The sequence below is a fragment of the Protopterus annectens genome, chromosome 1.part0, assembly GCF_019279795.1.
Source record: "Protopterus annectens isolate FY-2018-M chromosome 1.part0, PAN1.0, whole genome shotgun sequence".
Taxonomy (NCBI): Eukaryota; Metazoa; Chordata; order Ceratodontiformes; family Protopteridae; genus Protopterus; species Protopterus annectens.
Window position 1 is genome coordinate 1,250,796,079 of NC_056725.1, and position 11,798 is coordinate 1,250,807,876.

General features: G+C 38.4%; 1 protein-coding gene across 4 annotated transcripts in view; it reads right to left on the reverse strand.

Annotated features, from left to right (window-relative positions):
- Window positions 1-11,798, reverse strand: part of ME1 (malic enzyme 1) — a 1,705,192-nt gene that overhangs the window by 137,035 nt on the left and 1,556,359 nt on the right. For all 4 annotated transcript variants that reach the window (XM_044065993.1, XM_044065985.1, XM_044065999.1 and 1 more), the window contains one exon: window positions 10,166-10,308. In XM_044065993.1, the coding sequence (XP_043921928.1) occupies window positions 10,166-10,308 (143 nt within the window). The remainder of the gene's footprint in view (window positions 1-10,165; window positions 10,309-11,798) is intronic.

Consider the following 11,798-nt stretch of genomic DNA (forward strand, 5'->3'; position numbering starts at 1 on the left):
CTCTTCAGTGGGGTATTCTGGTTAGGTATCAGAAGAGGCGGGTGAGTTCCTCGGTTGGAGATGAATGGAAGCTCATATGTGCTGGCTGCCCCTGTGGGGTTGGATGAGCAGACTCAGACACCGGATCTGATGGGGGAACAAAGGATGGATCCAATGGTGGAAGAGTTGAAACTACTCAGGTGAGAGAAACCCCTCTCTGCCACTTTGAAGGCAGAAGGACCAGGAGAAGCAGAGGACAATCCACTCTGAGCTGATGCTCTTGAAGCAGACAATCCCAGACCCTCCATGACCCTTCCGCTCTGAAGGAGTTGCAGCCAAGCCAAGCTGTCCAGTGCAGAAGCCATTAGGGGAAGCGACAGCTCCAAAAGCTTCAGCATCGAAGTCAACCCTTCACATTCAACGCTACAGCTCCAAGAACCATCTCCGAAGGGGTAGGAGCTGATTGGATCAGGGACATTGGTGGAGTGGAAAACAATATTCGGATCAGACTACTCAACTCTCGATCTCGGATCCCAGGGCTCCAAAAAGGACTGCTGGATCAGAGAAGGAGCAACAGGCTGAAAAGGTGGTTTATGGCTCAGAGATCCAATGGGAGATGGAGGTGGCAAGACCCCCATATGGCTCTGTGTTCTAAGGAATTTTCTAGTCATTCTATCCACCTCTGCCTCAGACAGACTTCAGGATAACCTAACATAGAGGGTGGCCTAGAAATCTTTTAGGGTATATCCTGCAGAAAGGGAGAACTCAATCTGCGTGATTCAGAGGAAAACCTCAAACTACGGAGCTGCGGGGATGGAGACCCAATAAGGATCACATCAGAGGTCTTAGAAACCTTTTTGTGTGGCTCCAATGTAAGAAGTCTTTCTAAACTAAACAGGAGAGCATTTGCAGTGCTCCCTTGCCTCCTTAGATTTTTATGAGGGGTTTGTACCCCTGACATACAGGTACTTGAAGGATTAGCAGAAGCTGGCAACAGAACTTTCAGCACAAGTTTATTTCACATGTCAGTAATGGTCCTAGAACTAAAGAATGTATAGATGGAACAGGGAGTGTCTAAATGTGATGGGCCTAAGCAATAAATGCACTCCCTGTGGGCATCAGAGCTGGGAATCTTATGTCCACAGGAAGTGCACTTCTTAGAACCAGTCAGCTTGTCAGCCATACTGGAAGAAAAGAAAGGTCCCACAACAATCACAAACAGTAACTATATATATATATATATATATATATATATATATATATATATATATATATGGGATCACTACTAAATCCCGAATACTTACATTACTGAAGACTCTAATCTCGAGACCAGATAACCGAAAGACCAGAAGACCGGAAGACCAGAAGTGCGAATTTCAAAACTGCGAAGTATGGAGATGTCAGGAGGTTAGGTAAGTATCTATATTTGGTTGTGTTGGTTAGGGGTTTTAGTTTGTGTGTGTGTGTGTGTGCAGGGAATTTGTGTTTGTATAGTGCGACCTTGGAGTTGGAATATTTAAGTAGGGGGCCCCCCACATGGGGGGTGCAGGGGGGCTTCCCCCTGCTTTTCTGTAGTGTAGGTTTGTGTTTTGGGTGACTGTGTGTGTGTGTGGTGTAGGTTTAGTATAGTGTTCAGTATTTCAAATTTCGCGCTTCTGGTCTTCTCGTCTTTTGGTTATCTGGTCTAGAGATTCCGGTCTTTGGTAATGCAAGTATTCAGGATTTAGTAGTGATCCCATATATATATATATATATATATATATATATATATATATATATATATATATATGGGTCTAATTTCACTGAAAGCTCATTTCACTGAAAACTCATTTGACAGACTCATTTCGTTGAAAGTTATATATGACATTTTTCCCACTGTAGTACGATCCTGGAGTTGGTATACAAAGTAAGGGGGGGGGGTATGGGGGGGCACAGCCCCCCATCTATTTTAAATGTTTAAAACAGATTCGGATACTTACAAGTCCAATGAATAACTATTTCCAGAAGAGAATATATGATCAATGAAGAAAAATTAGCTAAATATGCTGATTAATAAACTCACGAAACCCTTAGGACTTGAAAGATCGCAATCCCATCTGAACCTGAAGAGCAGCAAACTAGATGTGAGATATTGTAGTGGTCATGGTCATATGGGTAACAGAGGAGCTTGAGAATCAGATACTAGTATGTATAGAATTCTGATGGGTGAATTGGATCAGAGGTTGAGATCCGAACCCATTCGTTGAGGAACAAATGAAAATGACATCATCAGATCCTAACATTTTTGTTGTACCAGAGAAATAAGGAACAGATTGTATTAATTTTATGAAAGCACAAATTAACTGACTGGTACTCCACTGCAAGATTGTTAACTGATCATGTACCAATAAAAAGAGAGCTAAAAATGCAGGGTAAAGAAGTAAAAATGAGAGACTGCTTTTCCACATACATTTTAAAAAGAAAGGAATTTAAGAAATGTGTAGTTAAAATTGAGAGTTATAAGCAAAGGTAGAAATATCTTCGGAACTTATAACTAGCGAGTGAGAAAAAATGAAAATGTTGTTTAAGAATAGGCTAGAAATAAAAGTAAAAGTGACAGTTAAGTAATAGGGATTATATAGAGAGGCTGACAAAGTATTACAGAATAAAGGGAATCTCAAAGAACTAGAAGAGGCACAAATACAGAGTGCTAAAGACACCATAAGGAAGTATCTGGGTAATATGCAGGAGTTTAGAAAAATTGCTGCTAAGCAGCTATTTTTTGATAACTCAAGAGCACAACAACGTTTAGCACAATGACTTAGGCAACAGAAAGTAGAAAGGGTTGTAGCCAAACGGAGAACCTACAACAAGTAAAATAACCAGAGATCCTATAGACGTATTGGACAGATTTCTAATTTTATAAAAATTAAAGCAGAGAAACATTGGAACTACAGAAAGAGCACAAATGTAAATATTTATGGGAGGCTTAATTATGCCAAGGTTAGAGTTAGATGAGGCTCAAAAACTAACAGTTAAGTGATAATATAAAAACAAATGGTATTCCTGTGGAAGTTGGGAGGGAAGAAAATGATAAAGATCTGGAAGATTTTATTTAACAGTATTTTAAAAGGAAGCTTAGCACTGATATTTTGGAAGAAAACTCCATTTATTACCTAAAGATGGTAAAGGCCCACCAAATCCAGCATCACATAGACTCATTTCAGTTTTAAACCATGATTATAAAGTGTATGTCTGTACTAGTTAAAAGAATGGCAAAGCTGTTGCCAAAATTGATAGATATTTATCAATATGGCTTTGTGGAATGGAGACAAGCATTTGACATTAATAAAAGAATGATGATCCAGAGGGAAGCAGAATGTAAGAAAATACTGCTGCTGTTAGTGAGTCTTGATTAGAAGTATTCAATAGAGTAAGCTGAGATTTCACAAATAGGGCAATTAAAGGATTTGCATTCCCAGATACAAAAATAAGGTTAATTAGGAAGATATATGAAGGGTCTGTGGCAATTAAAGTGGGAGGATTCCTTTCTGATAAGTTGTGTCTGAAGACAGGAACCAGGTAGGGACATCCTCTTTCCCCCTTTGCTATCTGCTTTACATTTAGACTAGTAAAGAAAACGAGGGACTCAAAAATGCAAGGATATAACTGGTATAGCAATCAAGAAAAGCTGGCTTTTTTTAGATATCTCATACCTGGTAAGTCCAGAAAAGGACACATCAGTGCTGTAGAACATTTTAAGGCAGTTTCAAGTATTTTCAGAATATAAAATTAATGAAGCAAAAACAAAGGGTATAGCCATAAATTATGTATCCACACAAGAACTGGTTCAGCAATACCCATATTTGTGGGGACACGATAAGATGAAATACTTAGTATGGATTAAAAAGGTTTCTGTTATGGCAGCTAAGGATATGTGAGAACAGACCAAACAAAAAGACAATACAAAAACTATGAAACTTGAAGCTCTTGACTAAGGATATAGATATGAAGACACAAGCACTGAAAATGTTTGTTTTATATACAAGCACTGAAAATGTTTTAGTTTTATATATGGGTCAGGTATATTTTTATAATCCAGAAGAGAATTCATGGACAATAATTTATAAAGAGTTATAAAGAGTTGAAGGAATTTATTTGGGAGAGGAAGAGGGGAAGAGTTATGTGGGATAAACTGATCCTTCCCAAAAGACAAGGTGGTTTAGGATTACCTCATATGAAGGGATATTTTACAGCTGCACAGTTGAGGTTCATATATATTACACACAGGTTATTTCATAATGGAAAGGGATGAAGATGAAGCAGGGAGAAGTTAAAGAAATAAGACGACAGTGACACACTGGATGCAGATCCTTATGGAGAATAACAACCATACAGAGTATTACATTCAAGCTTGAAAAGCTTAAAGAATTAAACTGGCTAGAACTCCCACAACTCCTTCACTTTAATCAACTCACCCTCGCTCATAAACCACCCCCTTAACATCCCTTCCCTTCAAACCCTTCTCCAACCCCATCACCCCACCAGGCCCCCTAAGATCACGCAACAAAAATCAACTCACTATCAAACTCAAAAACTCTGCAGGAGAAACCATATTTTCATGTACCGTATCTAAACTTAGGAACAATCTTCCACCCTCTATAACCACTCTACCTTCCAGCAGCCTTTTCAAGACTGCCCTCAAATTCCACTGGCCTTGTCCTTGTTCTAATCCAGACTAACCCCCCCCCCCCACCTAGACTCTTAACCCAACTATACTACCACCACTACTAACCACAATCAGAAATAGCTAGTTGTCTTTACATACTTTAACATCTTGTCTGACAACATTGTTAGTAATATAATAAATTACAAGAAACTAATCTTAACTTGCAACATTTTCTGTATATACTGTTGATAATCAATATCTTGTTATTGTATTAAAGCAAACAACCTGTAATGTCGTTTACTATTGCTGCAACTTTGTATCTCTATCATGTACATGATGTGGAGCTTTTTTCCCCCGGGCATCCGCTGAAAAAGGACCTGTGTCCAGTCGGAATTTCCCGGTAAACAAATGTAAATAAATTAAATAAATTCATAAAGTAGCAGAAAGTGTTCCAAGAACTAAACCAACAGAAGAATACAGAAGACATTTTTGCCAATACGGATGACCAAGTCAAGAGTACATAAAACAGGCAAGAGGGGGATGGAACTTACTGGAGATATCTGCCTAAGGAACCAAGGTATTGGGAGCAAATAACTAGAGATGAAAGGTAATAAGAGTGGGATGAGGCTAAGATATTTGGACTGCAGGCTAGAGACAGACTTCCCCACTGGGGCTGATATCAGAGTACAGGCAGAGAGAAAGGGATAGGGGACTCTTATGAAAGATCTGCTCTGGTTGAATTTTTAATTGAATCTAGAACAGAAGCTGCCGTTATTAAAGGGATAATTAGTATTGCAAACAAAATACTGCATGGTAACTATAAGTATCTCATCAGAGGTGGTTAGAAAAGATTGGGAAGAGAGACTAGAAAAGCAATTTACAAGGGAACAAAAGGGGGACATATGCATGGCTCCCAAGTATGCAACAAAGTCCAGAAGGTTTAAGATTTTGCTTGGAACTGTCTGCATAGTTATTTTTATACCCCTTCTACGAAATTTTCCTCGGGTAGACTGCAAATGTTGCAGGTGTGATGTGGAAGAAGGAGATAACTGTGAACATATGCTTCAGGAGTGTAATAAGACGGCAAAATTTTAAAATTCCCTGCAGAGTGCTCTGTCAGAAATATTGGGTGAGTAAATGGGTGTAACTGAGGAAAATATTCTTTTGAGCTGAAACACAGTATCTGAATTGCCTAGATATAGTAAGGCCTTAAGATGAATTCTATTGGTTGCCAAAAAGCAGTTACTGGAAAATGGAAATCCAAGTCTAAACCCACTGTATTTGAAGTTATGGGCACTGTAAGAGCGATAAAAGCACTGGAAGAGATCTTTACAACAGGAAGGAGCAAATTACATAGAAATAAGTGGAAATTCTGGGAACAATTAATGCAGAATAATGTTCAAGAGGAAGAGTGAGGTTTGAGGCAAGGCAGGAATTTAACAATTTGAGTAGTATTGGACTGATGATAGTTATAAAGAAAGAAAATATAAGTGGTGTAAAATGTATGCAAATGGAAAATACGTGAATATGATTTTTCTTTTATTTTCTATTAATGTAAGTTTGACTAGAACTTAAGTGCTTATTTAATAACGGTGTTAAAAAACAGAAGCGCAAATCTTGGTGCCCCTGCATAAGGCAATTGTAAGACAGTTGTTGGAACATAGGTGTTTGTACTTTAACCAGGGTAGATACCGATTAATATGGAAAAGGTGTAGCTACACCAAAAATGTTCCATTTAGTGAAGTAAAAGTCACACAAAGAATGGTCATCCTAATTAAAATTATATTTTGTATATTATGAAATACTTACAAGATTTCATATGCGCTTATAAAATTTTAAAAGAAAAACTTAGAAACCATCTTGAGTATGGAGGTTGGAACAACTTGATGTTGAAAATAAGAATTACTTCTAGATTAGAATAGCAACAGCATGGCACAGGAAACCATCTACTGTTAAATTATCAAAACGGCTTAAGTGCTTTTAAACTGGCACTGGATGTTTCCCTTTGAGGAACAGTATTGCATGCAAACAACAAAGCTCTTTACGTGACCATAGTTGGGTCTTGAGCCTTAATACACATTAACTTTTTCTGATACCCACTAGTAAGAAATACATTGGTGAGACATTCCCAAATAATATCAATAAGTGATGTGGTAACCAAGTTGAATTTCTCTGAATATCTGCACTGAGATGAACTATGTATTTAATTATAGTGCACGGATGACTCATTTCTGTTTTCTGATTTGAAGTGCAATTCTGGTTGATTTTATACATTTGCAGATGACTGCAAACTGGGTACACAGTTGTATCCAATTCAAATGAAATCTCAGATTTTAAGAAAAACATTATCAGAATTTGAGAAATGGTGATCGACAATTTTAACACATTTACATAAAATGTTTATCTATTATGTTTGATAATGCTCTGCCCATATTTTAATGATCTGGTCCATTTTAAAAGTAGTTGACATGTGAAAAGCTTGGAAACCATAATGCTTTCAAACTACACTCATGAAGGCCTGTGCTGTTATTTTTCTGCAATATAAAGCTGCTACTTCTTGTGGTAATAAAGTCCTACTCTATGTGTACATTTCTTTGGTTCTTTTCATTCCATAGTGTAACTTACTTTGCTTTTATACTGTTGACTCATGTTCTGAAAGGGTTCAGAAGCATACCACCTGCCTTTTCATTAATGCTAAGTAATTTGGAACACCCTGAGGCATCAGGTTTTCTCATTATGTTTCTTGTATTCTGAGAATCTTTTACACAGTACACAATAAAGGTACGATAGCTTTTACATTTTGAACTTAGTGTTTTTCCTATAAAACAAGAGAGAGAGAGAGACTTGCTCTGTCCCATTATTGAAATAACTTTGCTCTTTCTTTCCCCATTAGATGTACACAATTGTGGAGTGAGTTTCCAAGCATATTTAGGCTGTCTAGGACCTTGGATGACTAGTCTCTTGATGACTATGTGGTAACAATAAATATAGGTAGGTACTGATCCTTTATATTAGCTGCATGACATCCTTTTGAAACTACAAACATATTTTGGGGGGTGTCTGCATGTAGATGTACGAGTGACAAAGCTTGCATTACAATCAAAATATTTCAGAAATGCAGTATTTCACTTATTCAATCTCATTTGAAGAAATGCACCAAAAAAAAGAAAATATAAACTACTGATGCTGCATCTCATCCTTCTTTACTTGTACATATATGTATGGAAATAGGCCATCTGGTTAGCACAGGCATGTGTTACTGTGCCACTGTGATCATGCCACAGAAAACTAAACAGGATTTCAAAGCAGTCCTTAGCTGTTTCAGCAAGTACAAGGCAACAACAGAGATGTGTGGTTAACAACAATGGGAACACAGGAGCAAAGAATGCTGCCCCTCGTCAATCATCACGTCAGCTTCATTGTTGAGTGTAATAATGGAAACCAGTCAAAAAATAATAATTGCCAAGGCACTGTTAAAGCCACACTGTTACTTAACACAGGTTTCATGCATTGCAAACATCAAAGCCTTCTGGTGGACATCATCGCTATTGCCCCTGTCTTGGTTAGCTGGTTCACAGAAAAGTACTAGGCTAGCTTCCCTTGTGGGCTGTAGCCTCACCAATTTCACTTTTTGTGCTCAAAATAACTCATCCCATGTGGTTATAAATTGGCCTTATACATCCCATGGCCAATAATTATGAGAATAAATGGGATCATACCATAGATAATTTGAAGGGACCCATGCACAGGATAAAGCATTTAAGAGCTGCCCGTGTCCATTATTAGCACAGGGGAGAAATCCTGGGGTAATTTTTCTGTTTCCCGTCTACAGATTTGAGTTGAACATGAAAACAGACAGGAATGAATTTTGTTTTATGTGGATGAGGAGTCTATTACATAGTAGTATCCTCTGCAAAATAAACCTATCCATCCAAATAATTCTGTTGATTTTACAGAAAAGGATTAGAACCCATTGCTGATGTCCAGTAAATCCATTAGTAATGGGTCAAAGAAAGCCATGCACAGGTCATCCCTTAGCAGTCTGTAGGATACAGAATATAGTGGCAGGGCTTTGAGTCAGTCCATGTAGGAAATGTTGTTTAGGCCTTATATCCTTTTAGTAAGGTATTTCTGCAGACACTCCAGTTGTTGCATGTGCTTGTACAGATATATGCCAAACAGGGCTTTATATTCAATGACTGGTCTAATGACTGCTAAGTAAAAAGGGGCAATGATATCCCTACATTTGAATACAATCCCTTTGTTTATAAGTTGTATAATATAAAAAGACCTTCTTACAACAGATACATGTTGGTCAAAAGTTAGGTCACTGTCCACATACTCAGTTTCCAAATCCAAAACAACTGGGCCAACTCTTAGTGGAGTACTGTCAATGTGGTAGTTCCCTGGGGAAGATGACTTCTCAAATGATACAATAATGCATTTTTTTTATATTTTAGACCATGATTTTGACACCAGTTATTTGACACAAACCTTTCAGCAGGATGGCCAAGTCATTTTGGGATTCAATGACTCCTCTTGGCTCACAATCATCTACAAATAAAGTCAGCCAAAGCCCTTTGGTATTGGCTTTTACTTAATTTCTGGTCATTTAGATCATTCATTCATTTGCATACTGTCCAACACTTGTGCATAAACCATTACAACATTTTTTAATTAGTGAAAGGCTCACCATTTCTGTTGCTGCAACATTCAAGCTGGATGATGTATTACAGCAACTATCACTTTTGATGCACAGTGGTGACACCTGTTTTATTTGCCTACCGCTTGATATTAGATTGACAGAATTAGCCTGGAAGGATCACTATCCAAAGGTGGTGAGGCTCAAAGACAGCGAAAGCTTGGCTCTCGACACAGTTGGATAAACTCCCAACTACATCCCAGATGAACCTTATTAATTTAATTCCAAAGGAATCTGGCAGACCGAGGCATGGATCAAGTTACTAATGTTGGCCTGCCATTTCTGGAGTAGATGGAGTCAGCCTTAAGTATTGCACCAATGACCCCCTTCATGAGTGTGAGAAGATAGTAAAGCCAGACTACAGGACAGAGTGATGACCATGCTGCATAGGAAGCTAAGCGGACTGGCGTGTGGTGATGCACATATGCATCTTCCAAACAACAGCTATAGCAGAAGTCAGAGCAACAGTGGAGTAGAATTAAGCTGGAGGAGATGTTTGTATCCTGTTTGTATGACAGTTTACTCTTGGAATGAGATTCTCTTCTCCAAAGGGATTAAATGGGGAAAATGGGCTCTCAGCACAGTCAGAGTTTTGTATCATCTCAGCCTGGGAATAAATGGATATGGTCAGTCTCTCATCATAGCCAGGGTGATTTCCTTTTGCCTGAGTTGAGGAATGAATGTACCCAACGTCTCATGTGGAGATATAACAAATGGGTTTTATAGGGTGCAAGAAGAGGAGGATTAATTGCATGCAGGGGTATAAAAAAAAGAGCAGACAGAAATACTATCAAATACTATAATGTAGACAGGTTCCACAGCCTTTGAAATTATACCTCAGTAAGACGATAACATTGCTCAGCTGTACATTCTGCTTTGCTAGTTGGATTGCTCAAAGCAAAGATGATTGGGCGTTCATTTAGAGCAGCCATGTGCTTCAGGATTGATTCTGTAAATGCTCCTACAATTGCAGCGACTCCTAAGAAGACAAAATATTTACTAGGTTATGATTTTATTTTTTTTTTTTATTTTCAAATGCTGGCATTATTTCATTAAAACAGTATCATCAAAATTCTTGTAAGATGCAGGTATGAGTAATTTATAACAAAATATCTTTGAGAGTGTCTCAAATATACAAGTGCCCAGAGGGGTTATAGGCATGGATTGAACAATTATGCATAATAGTGTTGCTCTGTACCTGCAGTGAGGAACTGCATAGCCCCATACTGTAGGTGTGAATAAGTTTATGAAGATATTAAACAATAAAAATGCCTGGCATCAGACCACTGCAGCAATTTTTTCTTGCAGCAACTGCCTAAGAACAACCTACACACAAATCAAAAAGATCCATTAAGCAGTTGTGTAACAAGAGTGGTACATGGTGCGCTCCAGTTATTGTTCCCTGGGGATGTTTCTAGAAGAATTTTGGGGAAGATGACCCAAGGAAGCAGAATACACAAGTTTTGGAAAGGCTTACTTGAAAATATACAGGAAAATAAAGCTGCCCTCAGTTTCTTGCTCAAAACAAATCTAAATGGAAGGCAAGACTGTGACACTCCAACACTGAACCAGTGATCATGGAGCCTCAGTCCTCATCACTGGCACCGGTGGGGAACGTACACAGAGGATGACAAGGTACACGTATAGTATTACCAGATGCAGCTCTCTGCATCAAGTGCAATTTCCCAAAAGAGCACGCAGAGACCACAATCAGTCCGGGGCTGGCTTCACCCTCTTTCGCCAGATCCCCATTAAGACTCCCCACTGGCACAGCTAGAGAGTTGAGATCTCAGCTGAGCGGTTAAGCCAAGACCTCTAGCGCACACACTGTCCAGCCAGTGCTTCGTGTCCTTGCCCAAGTAACTCAGGTTAATTTATATACACATACACACCCCTGGCACAAGGTTACGAGCATTGTCCACTTTTGCCCAAACTATAAGGTAGTTAGCACTGACACCAGCCAGCTCCTTATCAGATACATCATGACCGTAAACAATACACATGACACACAATTCTAACAGATTTGTAACACAAGCATCTTACGTTGATTATTTTGATTATTTTGATTATTTACAAATGGTTCAAAGATTCATAGGTTAGTATTGGGCTAATTGCCATTGTTGACCATTTTAAGCCTAGCCAATTACCCTAAGTGAGAATCAAACCCTGCACTTTTTGTCTGTAAAGTAAATACCTTGCCACTATGCCAACCTCTGGAAATGGTTTTAGTGAGGTTTGAACCGTAAATCACTGCATGCAAGGCGTATGCTCTAAGCACTACACTACTGCAGTCATGACATAATTTATATACAAAATTCCAGATAGTTGTGCTGGCAGTATCTCCCTTTGTAACAAAAAAACAAAGGTTATACACCTGAAAAAAAATAAAAGAATTCTTAAAAAATAGGGAAGGAGGGAGAGCTAACACTTATAACAAAAACTACTTTTCAAAGATCAGCCATTCATACC